General features: G+C 39.2%; 1 protein-coding gene across 7 annotated transcripts in view; it reads left to right on the forward strand.

The window, feature by feature from the left end:
• Positions 1 to 19,614, forward strand: part of LOC121942956 (chloride channel protein 2) — a 169,437-nt gene that overhangs the window by 100,834 nt on the left and 48,989 nt on the right. For all 7 annotated transcript variants that reach the window (XM_088078573.1, XM_088078574.1, XM_088078576.1 and 4 more), the window contains 3 exons: positions 2,723 to 2,878; positions 17,619 to 17,688; positions 19,230 to 19,340. In XM_088078573.1, the coding sequence (XP_087934699.1) occupies positions 2,723 to 2,878; positions 17,619 to 17,688; positions 19,230 to 19,340 (337 nt within the window). The remainder of the gene's footprint in view (positions 1 to 2,722; positions 2,879 to 17,618; positions 17,689 to 19,229; positions 19,341 to 19,614) is intronic.

A 19,614-nucleotide genomic window follows, 5' to 3' on the forward strand; every position in this document is an offset into this window, starting at 1 on the left:
AGTAATGTTATCACAGGCTTGAGTTTGTCTGAATGTCAGCTAAAGTTTGTATTTGGACAAAAATACACTCATCAATGTCTGGGCCCCACTTTAACATCACATTTTGCCACCCAGTAATATCCATGTGTGCACCGCAGAACACCGAAAGCTAGCATAGTTCAGCTAACTTAGATTAATAACACAGTACCATTATTATTAGAAAATGATCAAAAAAACAAGGGATATGACTAGAAAACTTTATTTTTAATTTTTTTTAATGTGTCTAAAATTCTAGTTTTTTTTCTCTTTTTAGCTGACTTTCATGTAATTTTCTTTTTTTTAAACATTTTTACTCAGCTTTGTTTTTGAAGCATTTCAGATCATTATTTTGTTTCATAACAGACTGCGTAACATTAAGGTCCGTGTGCGATTGTTTTTAATGACCACAAAGCAGGTTCAAATGTGTGTTCATGTGCATCATCTGTGTGCACGGGGAGAGTTGGATGAGCATCCTGTCCTTTCCTCCTGGGATGACTCATATCTGTGTGTGTGTGTGTGTGTGTGTGTGTGTGTGTGTGTGTGTGTGTGTGTTCTCTCCAATTTCACTCTCTTCATCTGTCTTATTATCAGAATTAGAAAAGGAATATTCTCTGCATCCTCGGGCACACACACAGACACACACCATTGCAATCTGACACACACACCATTTCTGAGTGTTGGTTCCTAATGAGCGAGTGAGTCAGGCTTCTGAAGCCCTAAATCTGCCTACACTGACCCTCTCCTCCTAAAGCCCATCTCCGGGGAGCACACTCACTCAGAATTCTGTATCTTAAATCCCTCTGTCTTGCTCTTATACTCCTCAGTCATCATTTCTCTGGCAGTGGGCGACATTATCACCGCCAGTGTCTCCAGCTATCCGGGCTTTTAAACGGTGACAGATAATTTGTCGCCTTACACTCCCTGGCTGCTATCTTAAATCTTCAGTGACGTCTTTTAAGACACTTCCAGCACACCATCTACCCGGTCTGTCAGGCTACACACTTTGAAGTATTTTTATTTCCAAGTAGAAATATTTACATCAACATCTCAAGTTGGATGCAAAGACGAGTTGGTGCGATTTAAGCTCAGAAGAAAGGTGAAAATTCTATATAAAGTCACATTTTAGAGTCTTTTCAGATCCAGAGAATCTGTCAGAGGTAAATGTGATTCCATATCAGCAGGCGGTTACAAGTATAGAATATAAGAGAAAAGCTTATATTAACCACACGCTTCCTGGATAGAGAAGAGTCCAAGGTTCACTTACGTTTTGGAGCACCTTGCTCAGCATATAATACTTGTACATGAATCTGAAGTAATGGTGGGCCATTAGGCAGCTCTACTCTCTGTGGATTGCAGTGTTTTAAATTAGATTTGGATCTGTTTTCACAACGGAGAGTCAGAGTTATAAAACTCTTAAAACCGAATGCCACACAGAGTAAATCAACCCTGAACTTTTAAGTGAAGTAAACAAAAATACACCTCTTAAAGGTTCCACCTTCATGCATAGACTGTATGAAATAATGGACGTTGCCACTGTGGCATCATCCATTTTTGACTCCCATTATGTAGTCTTAAGTTTTTCATATTGCCTGCCGCCATCTTGGATTTTTGGAAACCAGAAGTGAGCATATTTGGATGCGGGTGAAGTGGTGGCTGAGCAGCGGCTACATCTGACTCATTTACTCCCAGCCAACATTTGTACGTGAGAAGTAATTGGGCTGTGAAATGCTCCATAAATAGGATTGTCCAAGGGTTTGGTAATAGCTCTATGCCAATTGCCCATATGGGTGGGTTTACCAAAGTGGGCTGTGAAGGTAGGGGTAGGGTTTTTGGCACAACTTCACTTACTACAAAAGTGTGCATGAATGACAAATTAATAGAAAGAAGTTAAAGCTTCAGCAACACTTGCGTTAAGGACAACTTTATTGCAAGACTAACAAGTTTCGGCTTGTGAGCTTCATCAGAGTCAACTTCTTTACTCAAGTGGGCCCCACTTGGGTGTTGCTAGGGTTACCTGGGTGACAAGTGGGTATGGGCTGAAAAGATACATCTTATGGGGCCAGTCACTGAATGCAAACTCGCCCTTAAATATGCCTGATGTATAGCCTTAGTTAAATATGAAAAGGAGAGTTATAAAAACAAAATTCATCTCGCGTACAGTTGTCACATACGGAAAAAATTATCTAGTAAATCTTCTCAGTGGTTTCTTCTCTTTTTATATCTCTTACTTATTCAGTGTCTCTTTCAAACTCGGGACAGACTAACTTGGGACAATGTTATAGTGCTGTTTAGGAAGGGACAGATGGTAATTAGTGATGGCGTGTCACTTCATGTCTCCAGTTGAGCTGAAATTTGCACTTTCACTGCGTGTTGTTTTCTCTTCAAGAAGGCAATAAAAACCTATCAATTGAGTGAATTAATGTATATTCTCAAGTAAAATAACAACTGAAAGAAAAAAAATTTAAAATTTAATTTAACCATTTTATTTTTTAAAAAAAAAAATAAAATGGTTTACCCTAGCATTTGTACCCAAACCCTTAACAGTTACGCTCCTCTTGCCTAAACTTAACCAATCCAACCATTGAAGGCAACGAGTACTAGCAACTCATGGGGAGATTAGGGCATTCCTGCACTAACCTAGGATTTGGGTATTTGCCTACCTATGTTTGCATATGTTGATAATTTCACTTGCTGTGCCTTTTAGCTGACCCAGAAGGAATCTCTGGTGACATTACTGGACAACAGGACGTGGGCCAAACAGGGCATCGCTGAGGAGTTTGACTACATCGGACACTCTCAGGCCTGGAAACACCCGCAGGTCAACGTCTTCGTCACCCTGGTCCTCTTCATCGTCATGAAGGTAGGAGAGAAATCCTAAGAAAAGATGTTGGGATTTAAGTAAAGAATTTAAGTCAACTCGTGTCAGTAGATACATACAAAATATTGTGATAGCTCCATGTATAAAAATCAGTGTATCAGCTGTACCGTCACTTCTAATCTTCATCTTTCTCATCATTGAGTGTATATTTACCTTCACTCTGGGTGCTTTCTGTCTTTAATTTCACCTCTATACATTAGATTTTGTAGTGTGCTGTCACAGTATGTGAAAGCCAAACACACACAGTATGCTGCTGGTAGCTACAGTGGCATTAAAGATAAAGGAAGGTCATGAGGAGAATGTGACTTGAACATGACGGTATTATAAATGGGAGGGTTTTGCCCTTTTTTATTCAATACTGGACCTGGCCTAATGGGAAAGTATTGGAAACGAGCCCATCTCCTCTTGTCACTGGTAAAGAACAAAGAGAGACTATGGTAAAAAAGAAATTTGGAAAGTGGCCTATCTCCTCTTCACTGTGTTACAAAGTTATGCTCCCGGGAGGCCATTTAAAGTTTGGGTCCACTTTGATGCTGTATCTCTGAGCTGATGGGATCCATGTAAATAATATATAGGAACAGAGCATATCTTCATACCTCAGTGCAGTCACTTAATGCTATAGGTCAGTGTAAATGACTGAGGCTCAGCCTGCCTGTTTCATAATAAAGGTCGTATGAAAGTTGTGCAATAAAAGGAGCTGAGTCCAGTGTGTAGATGGTATGGCTTCATGAGGACGGTGTCATTATGTGATGGTGTCATGTGACACATATTTCAAGAGAATCTTCAAATTAAACTGAATTGATTATAAATGGATATGTATGTTAAGTTTATGTATGCAATAGCTTGTTATTAGACCCTCTGATATTTGGAACAATTAGCTTGTGAACAAAAGGCATAAAAGTACTTTCATTTAATTTAAAAATCCATAGTTAAAGGTTTTATTTTTTTTCAACTTGGATCATATTATCCCATGTCTTTGTGTCTAAGTCCCTAAAGGGATCAACATTCTGCGCTGGCAATAGCTGTGGCCAGAGGGCCTATGTTTTCGGGTTATCCGTATGTGTGCGTACGTCCATACGTCTGTCCATCATACGTGTGTACGGAATATCTTAAGACCACCTTGAGGGAATTTCTATGGCGCAAATGTCCGCCTGGATTCAATGACCTGATGGAGATTTTGTTGGTTATAGGTCAAAGATCGAGGTCACTGTGACATTGTAGGTCTGATTCTTGTGAATGCAATATCTCAAGAATACCCTGAGGAAATTTCTTCAAATTTGGCACAAACATTTATTTGGACTCAAGATGAAATGATTAGATTTGGGTGGTCAAAGGTCAATGTTACCTTGCATCCTTCCTATTCTTGTGAAAGTAAGAATGAGACGAGCTCACAGGCTGACAGTCAGATCGTTATAATAGGTGTTTGACGTTATTGAAAGGATTCCTACAGAGATAGACATTTTTGTTTAAGAGTAAGATCCTTTTAGTAAAAATCAGATTTATCAAATCAGTTTATTATCGAACCCAAAGGACTCCATTTAGATAAAAAACTAATTTTATAATCAAGAAACACGCTGCATTCAAATTTGACAGAAAAAATACAAGTTCACAGAACCCATCTTGGATCATCTTTTCACTGTTTTAACGATCACCAACTCTAGTTTGGTCGAAATAAACCTGCAATTCACAGAGTAAGATGTGAAAATTTGCTGGCTCTATCCACGCCAGTATTCCAGTCTGGCGGGTTTGGTGATGCCAATTTCGGGACTGTTTCTGGAAACAAAAATGATCTAACGCTTCATCCAAACAGTGTTAAACTGTTCAGCCACTGTTAAAAAAACATTGTGAGCCTCCAAGGACATGTAGTTCTTGAGGTTGCAAATCTGTGTGTAGTAAAGTAACAGCACTTTGTCAGTCAAAAGCAAATGGTGTTGAGTAATGTCGGTGCTGCTATAAGGTCTCGAAACATGCATGAAATTCACCAAACATACCAGGCTATTACATGGCATGAGGGGAAGGTGAATATACAGTAAATGTCTCAGTATCAGGCCTAACTGTCCTGGGTCTCAGTGAGGGAAGAAAACAGTCACTGTAATATAAAGTATTGGAACTAAGCCATTGCACTTTTAGCCTCAGGGGGAAAGAACAAGCTGAACAGTTACTGTATATATATTTATCTTATATAAAAAAGTCTTGCCACCAATCCCCCTATTTCTCTTTTGGTCCCAATAACACAAAGAGGCCAAACAGAAGTTTGGAAACTTAAATGAACTTTGTTCCGAGCTTGCCTGCTGCTGTTACGGCTGCTGTTTAAGGGCTGCTGGAGCAGAGCGCTGCTTGCGTTGTGATTAGATTGGCTTTTTTATGTAACCTTTATTTATTTGCGCTGCTCTGTTCAGCTGAAATGAAATGTCCTCTCGGAATACAAAAAAACAGGAGTTGTAAATTTCCTCTCACTGCATCAAGAGCTGTGCTTGTGAATGTGTGTGTGTGTGTGTGTGTGTGTGCATGTGTGTATGTGTATGTGCTTTGAACTTTATACAATGAGTAAAGCATGCACACAGTGCCCTACAAAAGTGTGTGTGGGTGCAGAATAGAGTAGAGCTGGGTTTTAGGGTTATGTATGATTGTGTGTGTGTGTGTGTGTGTGTGTGTGTGTGTGTGTGTGTGTGTGTGTGTGTGTGTGTGTGTGTGGAGGTGAGTACATGGCTGGTATGCTGCAGTTGCATTCTAGTTTTCACTATTCTTTGACAGCTGCCACCTTCTTTTGCATGTTAACAGAAAGCAGAACCACATAAAAGTAAAAATGTTTGTATTGTAGTAACATTTAGTTTTGTGGATTCATGACTCCACCTCTCCTGCCTCTCCTGTGTTCAAAAATTGCTATGCATGGTTTATTTATTTATTTATTCATTGTTTTAATTATACCTTTATTCCAGTGGAGCAAGTTCATGTTTCTAGAAAAATCAGGCAGTCCTGGTGGTGCATGTGTTACACTTCGGTGTGCATTGACAGTGTGTTTTCATGCCTCTGTGCAGGCATAGCTATGACCACATGTGTCCCTATGTATGTATGTCCTGTTCTTATGAACATAATATCTTGAGGGAATTTCTTCAAATTTGGCACAAATGTCCACTTGGACTCAGCGATGAACTGATAAGAATTTGATGGTGGAAGATTAAAGGTCACTTTGACCTCACAAAACGTTTCTTGGCCATAACTCAAGAATTTGTATGCTAAGTATGACAAAGTGATTAATTATGATGAAGTGATGACATTTTACATCCAAAAGGTGAAAGGTCAACTTCACTGTCACATAATAATGTTCTGCAGAAACATTTCTGTCCACTGCACAACATTATATCTCAGGAACAGAAGGGGAGGCATTTGGTCAGATACTAAACTGGTGACTCTGATTTTGGGTGTCCTTGAAACTGCTGATTGCGTAGATATTCTGTGCTGCCTGGGTGAAGATGTGTGTGAAGCATTCATGTTTTCACAGACAAATTCTAGTCTATTTTACTTCTAGTTGTCAAAGATATGTTTAAATCCTACCCGTAGAGACTTTAAACTCGGACCAAATAAACCTAACTGGATTCATTCATCAACAAAAAAGTGGTACTACATGCCTCCAAGTCAAGGTGGATATATATAGTAGATTAGATAGTTAACTACATTTCATGTAGCAACAACTGACCATGGGACAGAGCAGCGCCCACAGATAAGTCGAGCGGAATTACTGTAAAGTAACCTGCATTTCAGACGGTGTTAAACACAGAGTGAAACGAGTATCCAACACTGACCAGAAGCTCCCGTGTCAAAGTTACGTAAGCAGGGAACTGATGGTGTAACAGTCTGTTCTGCAGTAATGGCAGAAACTGACTCACTGTCTCTCTGTCATTGTTCCTGAACAGAAGAACGTCTCTCTCAGCCTTTTGTCTGCCACATATCTCAAAAAATTACTGTCCAAAACCAATATTGATTACTTCATGAAGCCAGCTTTACTGAGTCCACTTTTTTCTATTCCTCCCTGTGTGTGTGTGTGTGTGTGTGTGTGTGTGTGTGTGTGTGTGTGTGTGTGTGTGTGTGTGTGTGTGAGTTCCATCCTCCTACTGTCCTTTAGTGAAATTGGTCTGCTAGCTTTCAGTGTCATTCCTCTCAGTGTGACGTCTAACCTCTGCGTGTGTGTGCGTGTGTGTGCGTGTGTGTGCGTGCTTGTTTCCATTTTCTCTGGGTGTATAGGGTGACCAAAGACAAATGCAGGTTTTCTAGTATGTGACACAGAGGTGAGACGTGTACTGTAGAAGGACAAAAATGCACATATACACACTTTTTTTTTTACTTTTAATCAGCCACCTGCACAAATGTCATGGAGCTGCTCTTAGCATCTATCTGAGTATGCACTGACTCATGTCCTCTCTCTCTCTCTCTCACACACACACACACACACACACACACACAGCATTCAAAGTGAGGCTGAAATGGCTCCGTCTAATTACAGCCTTTGGTTTTCCTGGATTCAGAGCTGGTGATTTTCAAAGGGGAGATTGCTCCCTCCCTCTCCTTCTTGGTAATGAATAGCTCTTTTATTCAATGTGGCAGCCATCTTGTCTTGTTGCTCCTTTTCATGCGGAAACTTCAGGAAGGCTCCTGTTCCAGCTGCTAAACTTTTTAAAGTGAAGGTGCGTGGAAAGTGTCAGGAAGTCCATGTTGGCAGGTCAGCAAATAAAGCTGCTATAAATGCTTAAATTACATGTGTTTTGGTAAAGTACAAAAGAGGGAACAAAGAATGTGACTTAAGCCGGAGATGTTGCTCTTTGCAAAGTTCACTGCAACTGTGGTGAAGAAGAAGTGAAAAGCAAGTGTTAGCTAGGGTGCTGTGGAGAAGTTTTGCGTTTAAGTAGCTTTTTTAGCACACCTGGAAACACACACACACACACACACACACACGTGCAAACCTGCAAACTAATTTGGCATGCTTTGTAGAGCAATGCTATTTTTAGTGGTGTGCAATTATGCACATCAACAGCTCTGGGTGACGAATGTGTTTATTAATACAGGTGTGTTTCTGTGTCCTACAGCTTGAGTGAGTCCTCTGTTCTCTGTCAGTGTGTGAGTGTGTGTGAGTGCATCAGAGTGACAGAGAGCTGGCGGGACTGTAATTGGAGTGGGAATAGAAGAAGGGCCCCTGAGGGTCCCCTGAGGCCCCCAGGCGATAGACTGTCCTCTCAATGTGACACATACACAAGCACAGAGGGCTCCCAGATGACTGACAAATTAAATCGACTATAAATGTCCTGGATACTGCGTCATTACTGATACCGTTGACCTGAGTATCCTTCACTTCTTTCTCCTATACCTCACTTCTGCTGTGTTTTTGTTTTCTCTCTTGCACTTCTTTTTAGCCCCTTTTTTCACATTAGTCATTTAAATTTAGCCAACTGCAATAATAAATCAAGATGGATCGAGACCCAAGGGGCAAGAAGTGCAGTAATAGGTGTTAAGCTGAGCTGCACAGGCTTTGATCAATGAGTTTCCAAAGCATAGTGCTCATATATTGCATGAAAATCAATAATAGGTAAATAAGTACTAATGACTGGATGTGTGATCATTCTGTGGCCCTTCTCTGAAGTTGGCGGGTTTTGCATTGTTGTACTTTGTATCTGAAGTGTTTGTATTATGTCCTTTCTGAACTCAAAAATACAAGAACATAAGTGGAATGAATTGAACAATGTGTGAGTCTGCTTCAGTGTAAGCAGAAAATATTAGCATGTCTGGCTAAGTAGGTCATTACCTGCAGTTTTAACCAAGTAACCCATTTATACCTCTGTGGGATTATCGCCTATGTTATTAAAGAAAGGCTCTTCATTAAGCATGCTGTGTTGTAGTTTTCCACTGTGTATAAGCCAGTCTGGTACTGCTATATGAGTGTAGGCTAACAGCGTCTGCTTTGTTTTGTTCTTCAGTGTTACATTTGCCTCGTTTTCGGAGGCAGTTGTAAGAACACTTTTGGCAGTTTCCTGCCGTCGTTGTGGTGGACTATTGCGCTATGCCTGGTGCTATATTTATTGTTGTATGTTGCAATGTACTTGTTTTATGTCTTGCTGTTTTATGTTGACCCTGGTAGCGATGAGATTCCCCTTTGGATATTAGTAGAGTTAATCCTATCCTGTCCTAACACAGTGGTCAGTCGTCATGCTAAAACCCTCTCTCTTTCTATCTGCCTGAAAAACTTTAAAAACAGTATTTTCAACCAAACTTGTGGAGCAACCATTGGCTTATTTATTTACCTTGCTAGAGTTAAAGACAGTGGTCACTTTAGCTGGCAAAATCGACAGTCGCTGGATGAAAATGAGAGATGTCTACCTCCATCTAAAATAAATGACTCACTGTTTCAAAAATTACTATAAATTATACTGTTGAATCTGAATCTGAATCTGAATCTGCTTTAATTGTAATCTACATATGTGCTGTGTGACATCGAAAAGCGTAACAGGTGTTAACAGTAATAAAGGCTTAGATAATAGACAATAAAATAATAATAATTATTATTGATGTTGTTATTATTATTATAATTCCAAATGTTAGTCTTCCATCCTCTGGCCTAATATTCTCACTGAGTGCCATGATGAAAAAAAATTGAATTAAATAGATGATAAAACATGTTCACACATCCTTCAATAAAATCTGATGAAATAAGAGTTAAGGATTTCCCATAGGTAATCAGTGTAGAATTGATCAATTATATGATAAATTGGTAATTAATCAAACTGCACCATATCTATTGGTTATCTGTATGCTTTAATGAAAGGAAAATATTCATCTGAACTAAACCTGCAGCTCGAGGTCTGCCAATATGTTTCCTCCTTAACTGTTACAGCAGGAGCAGCTGCTGTAGGTCAGTAGTACAGACGCTCCTGTCTTTACATATTAAAAGTATAACCTCAAGCGTGCAGCTGCACAGAAATTGTGGTGAAAGATAAATGTATTCACCTGAACAAATTATACAGAAATATCATAATGTCAAGGTTACTTTGCATACCCGTAGTTCCCTATCGTCTTTCACCAAGGCTTAAACAGTTTCCTGGTCTCTGTCTTTTAAACATTCTGCTCAAGAGTCAGATCATTTGAGAAATAGCGGAGACAAGCTGGTCTTTGTCTTGTACCTTCGTAATGAATTCTCTTTTCTGGTATGAAAGTATTTCTTGTATGCACCATTGATCAGTGCAACATGCTGATTAGATATGCAGGCAACACACTACACTTAGATAGGTCAAAATAACCCTAATGGCTGGTCCACTCTATGAATATATTTTCTGATTTGTCACCTTTATTGGCAACTTTATCTACTGGGTTTAAATAAGTTAAGGGTTATTGTCATTGTTAACAGGAACTAATCACCTTAGTGGTCAATACCAACTTAAAGGTGGACAAGACATTAACAGTGTCCCCACCAGAATATTATTATTAAGCTGCAAGCCAGCACAAGCATTTTTGGTCATATTTACTCATCTTTCAAGACCCCCAGAATATATAATGTTTTGAATATATAAACAATAAATACTGAAAGACTACAATGGTATTTTAACTTACAGTCCTCTACTAGCCTGACAATGTCAGATCAAATCACAATCACCAAGTCAGTCTGAAATCTTTGTTCATTTTCAATTTTCAAGGGATGTTATCAGCAGCTGTAGACCAAAATGCCTCTGGATGCAATAGAACAGACCTTCAACTAATCAAAGCGAGGAAACATGACGACAGACAATTGTAACCTACACTACACTATGCAGAGATGAGCTGTGATAGAGTAGCACTGATATGTCTTGAACAAGTGTTTTTGCCATCAGAACCTGCAAATAGTTTTTGGACAGACAGCTCCACACCGGCTGAAGTCATCTTGGTTGTTTTCAGAAATGCCTGAATGGTGCTTCTTTATTGGGCTAAGTTTGTGCTTGTTATATTATCCCTGGCATGGGGGTGCTTGAGCCAAAAATGAAGACATTACGTATTTTGCGTAGGGTGGGAAGGCTCCACAAGTTGTAAGGCATCAGCTGACAACTGCTTCTTGTTAGATGAATAGTAATGATTTGCCCGATCCACCTGAGGTTGGCTGGAAATCTTTCTGAACAGAATGGTGACCTGATGCAACTGCCAGAGCAAATAAAACATGAGCTCACAGATTCATCGGGTTCCCAGGCCAGTCTCCCATATAAGCTGAAGACAAACTGCAGATGAACTGAGGTATTAGAGTAGGACTGCACTCTATCTCAGCCTCTCATCAGCACAGTCTTGCTTTTGGCTGTTCCTGCTCTCTGCTCAGTTGTGGTCAAGAGCTGCAGGAGAAAATCGAGACTTGTTTAGACGAGTCATAATGGTTTTAAGTAATGCAAGGCTCCTCACAGTTTTTTAGGGAAAGAGTATGCTGATTTGTCCGTAACAATGACCCCAAACTTGAAAAGCCAAACATTGGCAATAATTTAAGTTTTAAAGCTACAATTCCTCCATTGCAGAATCACCTTAGCAATAGCAGCTTTATCCTTAATAATAAACGAGTGATTTTCTCTAAAGAAATTCATGTGAGGTCCTGGCCTGTTGTATCAGAGTCATTTAAAGACAAGTTAACTTTGTAATTGTCATGCCTTAGTCTTTATAAAGTTGGAACAAAATTTAGATTCTTTTCACCAAATCAGTGTAATGTGCATCAACAATTTTATTTGGGCAAGTATTCTGGCACTTTTGGAAGTCAGTTGTTGCGAGAAAAAATTATGTCACTCCAAGTATTTTTGGCAAGTAAAGGTATTTCTAATAATGTCTACTTAGGAAATCCAAGTGTTATACATTGACTGGATTTAACACTTTTTTTTCTTCTAAAATAGTTTAGCCCTGAAGCAGTTCTATAACTTATAAGACTCATTAAATCCGTGTCAAAATCCATGTGGTTCATTAAGTAATTTTTAATTGGATTTTAATGTCGAAGGTTTTCGTATTTCACTTCCTTCAGTTGTTTTTTTTTTTTTTAAGCACTCCCAAGGTTTTAAACCTACAGCCTAATCAATCCTTGGCTTTCTTTTCTTGCCTGAAGGCTTCTGCTTCCTGTGACGGTTTATCAAAGAACCCCTTTAGTTTGAGGTCGGAGATCCTCATACATTTTGATGGTCATGCACTACCTCAGTGAGATGTACACTTAGATTACATTCGATTATATTAGATGAAACATTAATGATTCCTCCGGGGGAAAGTGAGTCATAGGTGCTTCAAAGAATTGGATATTGCAGGAGCGACTGTAGGAGGACTTAGAAAGAGTGCAAATAAAGGGTTTATAGAAATAGGTCCGGAAATGCTCGTTTGTACCATTGGAAGCAATCAACTCTCAATTATATGGTCATACAATGTCAGTGAAAACTTTCAATCTACGTATATATACTGGTATTTATATGTATTATCACTATGCTGGAAGGAGCAGAATCAAGGGTCCAATGATGGGCTTTCCATGCACGTCTCAATGACACCTGCAGTAGATTCTATAAAAGTGGATGAAAGTGCACATTTGATTGGGATTTCTGGTGTTGGCGGATTAATTAATTTGCTTTAATATGCAAATATGATATTAATGATTTCCAATATAGTTTAAGTGGTTTAGTTTATTATAGTACCATGTGAGATACAGTTTTGATCAACCGGCATTCTGGTTCAAAACATCTAAATGTGTAGTTTTAAGTAATTTAGAGGCAAATGTCTACAGAATATGCTGTATAATAACAGAATAAGAAGGATAAACTTTGAAAACATAACCCATGCCTGAAATGCAACATAAAGTTATAGTATGTATACATAGTATGAATTTGTGTTATGCAAGTGTGACACTGGGGGCAGTCAGTGGGGGGGGGGGGAGTATTGTAAAGCACATTTACACAAGTACTGTACAGTATGAGGTATTTTTCTTGTGTATATCCATTTTATACTTTACTTTTTCTGCACTGTAGGAAATAATAATAGTACAACAGCATGACATGATAGCTACAGCCATTTTCAAAACATGATAATTCTCAATAATTTATCTGTTATAGATCTGAGTCTGGATAGGATGGTATCTAAGTCAAGACTTTAGGATGGAAAGGGATGGCAGGTTAACAAGGAAACGCACTTTGATCATTTTGCCTACAAGGGAGAGGGCGCAACAGGACAACTGTACATTTGCAGACAGTGTGGTTGCTATGGTTAAGGTGCTATGAGGGGGAACAAGAAACTGCAGCCTGTATGTGTGTGAGTGTTGCCGTCTTATTATGTAAACAGGCAACTGGTTCAGGTTACAGTACTCTACATACAGTGACGCTGTTGGTTATGTGTCTTTAAGGATCCTCTTCCTCCAGACTATGTTAGGTCACAACACTGGTTCTCTGATTGCACATACGAAACTGGCTAAATCCAACCATGCATTTTAATTGTTAAAAAATTTTCAAGTAGTTTTTGACCCTGTAAAGTCAAAGACGACCATGGTTTTTTTTTTCTTCTATGTTTTTTGGCAACAGAAACACTTGCTATTATTTACTAACACCATCAACAATTTTTAGTCTAGTTTGAGTCAGACTTCAGGAAACTGCTTTCAAATAAGATTTCATCTCAGCTGATTTCAGCTAACAGATTTAGAACTGAAAATAAGCAAATAAATGACAGGCTGCATGATTAAGAATGAGTGCATGACCCACTCCACTAACATGGAGGGGGCGGGGTTTATGACCTATACTGCAGCCAGTGGCTTCACTTTTGGGGAGCTGTCATGTTTTATTGTACACTACCATTTACGTACATTTGGAAAGAACATATTTTAAACAGGTTTGCATGCAACACAGGCTAAGTAATTGACAGCTAGCTACTGCCCAGCATATTCAGTCTGTTTTACTTCTGAACTTGTAAAGTAGTGTCACTTTGTCAGTGCTTTTGGCGTAAGAGCGCAATGCTGAAAAGCACTCCTTCCCCTTAAACTAACCAACCGTGACTTTGCCGCCTCAACGTAACCATCTGTGCCAGCATGTGCATTTGTTGACATCATGGTAGAGGCATCCTGGAACATAAATAGCAGACCTAGAGGATACATAGAGCGTAATATGTAGATGTGGAAATCCACTGCGAAGCTGCAATATGTGATGACTTGGAATGAAAACTCAGCATATTTCAATCAAGCCAGTTGCCAATAAAAGACTGTTTAGTGTATATTACCAAGAGACAGATGTGCTGAATTTGTCTTGGGGGGGGGGCTACATTGTGAGATGTTTAAAACAGGTTGGTGACAACAGCTGCGCTGCACGATTGGCCTGACTGACGTTTACACGATTGATCAGAGAGAAAGACTGCCACACACCTCTCCTGTATGTCTGAGCAGGCTCGTAAAATCATTCGTCCAAAGCTCAGTTTCCCTCTCTGAGTGTGAAACCATTGTATTCCAGTCCCACGTTGTGACAGTTTTCAGCACACTCAGCACTTGGGTCTAAAAGCACTGGCTTTATGTGGACACATTACACATATAATCAGGAGTTTTACTGTCGTGTTTTCACAACTTTGTAAATTATTATAAAATGTTCTGTACACATACTTTGTATGCACATTTCGAACATTGTACATTATGATCAACTGAACTTTATGCTTAGTGTAGATGTAGGGTCAATGCTGGAAGAAAAAGAGGTGTTTTCAAATTTAGCCAGTTTAGTGTGGATGTAGGCTTAATCTGTTATACTAAAAAATAAACAAAATCAGATTACTTACAATTTTGACTAATTTTGTGCATTTTACTGCTTCCTGGTGTTTTTTATATGATACATTTAAACAAATGATGGATTAGTGATTGTTGGAGAGTTGACAAAAATGTTTTTTGTCATTACAAAAGAGACAAAAAACAGATCTCTCACCTTATACAGTACATGAGCAATTATTTGTTTTTTAGAGTGCAACTTGCCTAAAATAATTTCTCATGTTGACTATACTTTTATGAGCAATTATATAACTCAGCGGTTGTCACTTGGTGCTTTAACAACCCTATAAAAATGATTTTTGTACACATTTTTATGACCATGATCACACACTGCTATGATCTACTGTACTTTAGAGCCTTTGGTGAACAGTTCAGATGACAGCTGCTCTCAGTGTCATGGCGAGCTGTAAATTTACAACTGGATTGAACCGAGTTGTTCTCTGCTCAGTGTGTGTGTGTATGAAACTCTACGACGATCTGTCCCAAAGCGACACAGGGACACACACACATTCACATGCACATACACACACACACTCCACAGAGTTCATGGCCTCTGTAATAAACTTAAGCCTGTGTTATGAGTTCCCAGATCCTTTAAACCTTTCAAGCTCTTATTAAGGTTTTACTGGATGGGTGGAGGAGGAAGAATAAACGAGGAAGAGACAGAAGATGAAGATGATCCAAGAGCGTGAAGAATTATTCCCATGACAGTCTAGGTTTCCCATGAGGTCTATTTTGTGTGTTCAACTGGTAGTGTGTCTGTTGCTCATTGGCGCCCAGCCACGTTCAACTCTGATTCTCATCAGTGAGTCAGTGTCATGATGTGTGCGCGGGCGTGTGTGAACACCTACGCACGTATGCGCGTGTACGTGCAGTACGGGGCGTGAAAACGGCAGCAGTGTAGGGTTACAGAAGGAGATCCATTACCTCACCATGGCAGCCGGCCTTAATTACAGCTAACTATAGACAGAGCAGAGGGAGAGGGAGAGGACGGGAGAGAGACGGAGCAATGAGTGTAATTAAAAAGTCTATTTGAAACTATGAGATTATTACAGTGATGAGGTTTGTGTAATGGCTTGTACAATGCTCAAAATCATACTTTTTATTTTGTGTATTCAAACACTGAATGTCACAAATCTGCTTAGAAACTGGCCCGCTGCAAGTGATAGAGTGTGTGTGTGTGTGTGTGTGTGTGCGTGTGTGTGTGTGTGTGTGTGTGTGTGTGTGTGCCTGAATAGTGTTGAATAGTATTGGAGAGAAAGTCTGGAGGACAGGGTGACAGTGAAAAACATGCGACTCTGATTTTAAATGAATGTGAAAGGGATTTTTTTAACTGTTAAACAGAAAAAAAAACAACTTAAGTATAAACTGTGTGCTAGTTTGTGCATATTTGTTAGTGTGTGTATTCTGTATGTGCACGCATCTTTGTGTTAAACTAGTAGTTCAACATTTTGGGGTTACTCGTTTGTTTCAGAATATACACTTTCTTTTTAATTTTAGCAATTTTTACAGGTTATCTCCTTTTTTTACTTTTCCTTTCTTGCTATTTTCAGGTATTTTCTTTAACTTTTTAATTTTTTTTGTTAATTTTTGGGTCATGTCTTGTTAAGTTAGTCATAGCTTTTTTCTCATGATTTTCAAAAAAATAAGCCAATTTGCTCAGGTTTCAAATGGTTAATGTAACCACAGGATTGATAAAGATTAATTAAAGATACATTTTCAACATATTTGCTATAGAATAATGTACAAATGTAACAAAGCTGTGATTTACAAAAACGTACAATGCCAACATTTTTCTTTTTCTTTTTTTGGTGATGGGTTGTGTATTTTGATTTAACTCCTTTCTCCCAGCAAAACAAGTATGTTGTTATGGCTAAGCTTCACTATGGGATGAGACATGTCCACCTGATGTTAGATTCGGGTATTATAGTAGTCTCTGGTAATTGTTTAAGGAAAATTCAAACCCCCTCCACCCACGGGACGATGAAAACGAGTTATCAATTTTGTCTGATATCAGACCAGCAGTGAGGATCAAGTGCACCTCAGGACACTGTGACATCACTGAGTGTGTTTACAAGCGCAACAAAGCACGCTCACACCCAGACGCACTCATCAGTGATGCTGAACGTACAGTGAAACAGTTTTTCAGTCGAAAGAGACTCTTTAGGGAGTCTTAAGATCGAGCATTAGGCAAAATGTTGCCTCACATAGGTCATAAATTTGCCTGCTGGATTGTTTTTGTAGTCTGTCTTTATTCACCCCATTGGAGTCGTAAAACCTTGAATAAGTTTTCTCTCAAGTTAATAATGAGACACTGATCATGCACTAAAAATGGCTTGGTCAGTGCTGTCCACCCCCAATGTCAAGGATGTAATGATTGATCGTATATTTACTGTAGAAGTGATCGATATCATCGTGGCTGTGCAGAGCATAAAGTGAATTTGAACCAAACGTCTCTAATGAGTCCACATCAGCATGTGTGGATGTTTTTCTAATCATAAAAGGCTTATGAATCACTGCAGCTTTTTTCTTTGCTAAAATAAGCATGCCAGCATTTTACAACTCACAGTGTGAAACTCTCGGCTTAAACTTAGGAACACACACACACACACACACGCACACACACCTGACGATAATGCTCACACATTGTCAGTGGTGACATTTTCCTTTTTGTTTGCCTTTCCTAATTAGCAGTCTCTTCCGCTCTCCTGGCACAGTGTCGGCCAATCGGCGGAGTCCGCTCATTACCCAGGGTTCATTTCAGGGTCTTTGTCAAATGAAGAGTGAAAGTGACAGCTCAATCTAACCTCGGCAATAAGCTCCGCATGGCCGCCTCCTCACTGCTTGTAGAGGATTCAACTTGGCTATCATCTAGGGGCACACAGGATGGCACTCTGAAGCTAATTGAAATGCCACCCTGTTCTTTCTTTTAATGTCTCCTCTTTCTTCATCTTCCGCTTTTGTCTCTCGTAGTTCTGGATGTCTGCCCTGGCCACCACCATCCCAGTGCCCTGTGGAGCCTTCATGCCGGTATTTGTTATTGGTAAGAAACAACTGGCCCTGTTCATGTGTGTGTTAGACCAGAAAAAGTAAATGTGTCCTTAGAGGGAAGATCTTACTGAACGTTGCCTGAGAGGTTTGATATAACTCTTAATGTATTAGAGTTGTATCAATCTTCTCAATTAACTCGCGGCCAGAAAAAGCTAATTAGCTTTTTTTTTTAAACGTCAAACTACTCCTTTCATTTTAGAGAAATGATGAAATTGACTTTTTTAATGAACTCTAATGTTATGAAATTATACGGTCAGCTTTAGAGCACATTTCCCAAAATATTCCTACAATTGAATTAGGACTTTGCCAAAAACTTGGGAGTTGAGAAACAGGTCATTTTTATTTTTTATCTGAGCGAAAAATGCATTCACATTTTAGCAATGCTGTCTATGCTAACACAGTTGACAAATAGTTTGTTTGCACAGGACGTCACGTCAGCGCGAAGAACTGCAGAAGTGATTTCTGCACTAAGTGCCATTGTGCTGTTCATGGCTTTGTCAATCGGTCAAATCAGGAAAAAAAAGAGAGGTGCTTCCAAGTCCGAAGTAGTGACACATAAAGACGAGAAGTTTAAAAAAAAACTCACGGAAAAACGGCGGCAGACTTGGATTAAAAATCCTCCATCTAAAGTCTGGAGGGGCGGAGTCAGACAACACTTGTGTGTTCTTCACTCCCTGCCCCCCGTCTGACTCGCGGGATCACATGACTGCAAACAAGCCATTCACAGGGTTGGATAGTAATGGATTACATGTAGTCAGGATAATTTAATCAGATTACAAAAGAATAAGCAACTGTAATCAACCCAGATTACATGTGAAACTTGAAAAGTGCCCTTAGTGGAGTGCAAAGCTCTGTCAGGCAGCTGATCGCCGCCACAGCTGCACCTCGGGGAATAGTCCCTCCCAGCTCCCTTACAGTCAAGATGGCTGCAAAGATAACAACACAGATTTAGTTTTTCATCTCACATTGTGCCTAACTTTAGTGGATCATAAGATATCAAGTATGGAATTCATCTGCAGATGTTTCGGTTTAAAACGATGCCAAACTTTTCTATGGATGTCAATTTTTTTTAGCCAAGTCAAAGGTCAAAATGTGGCCTGAAACAGATGGTCAGACTTGTTTTTAACCTAGCAGACTGCCGTTAAAGCCTTTTGTTATATTCTTTGCTACGCAGTGTTATTGAAGACCATAGTGGCAGATTTTTGTGTCTGCGACCATTTTTTCACTTTACAATGCAATATTTTGTTTGATCTTAAATCCAAAGTATGCAGTTTAGATTGCATTTTTTGTAATCCAATGAATTATGTTACTAATTACACAAATTATTATTTTTTATATTAATTTTTATTCATTTGTATTCAATAGCTGACTACTTTTCAAAGTAATCTAACCCAAGAAATATGTCTCTGCAACAGTTCACAAGTAGAGGGAATTGATTAATACTTTGGGGTTTTTTTTAATCGGTATATTAGCCTTGATTATCGTTTCTGGTATTAAACGCAGTAATAACTGTGGCAATTATGTGTGTATTAGGGGCAGCTTTTGGTCGTCTGGTTGGAGAAAGCATGGCAGCCTGGTTCCCAGATGGCATTCACACAGATGGCACCATCTACCCCATAGTGCCAGGAGGCTACGCCGTCGTGGGTAAGTTAAAGACACAATCACGGCACATATCTCGCTAAATGTTCTCGATGACTTTTTTAAATGATTTTCATATTTTTGTTTTCTTTTTTTACTAATTGCCATTTTTAGTTTTTGCTCTCACTTATACACAGCATTTTGTCGGATTCAAATCATTAATATTGGGGGCATGTTGTGACTGTTTTGGGACCTGCATGAAAATATTTCTCACTCATAACCAGCTCAGCTGCTGTGAAGCAAATCGGTCTTTTCAAGATGGTAAATGTGCAAACATTTT

The sequence above is a fragment of the Plectropomus leopardus genome, chromosome 6 (assembly GCF_026936395.1).
Source record: "Plectropomus leopardus strain MGB_pleo_1.0 chromosome 6, ASM2693639v1, whole genome shotgun sequence".
NCBI classification, from domain to species: domain Eukaryota; kingdom Metazoa; phylum Chordata; class Actinopteri; order Perciformes; family Serranidae; genus Plectropomus; species Plectropomus leopardus.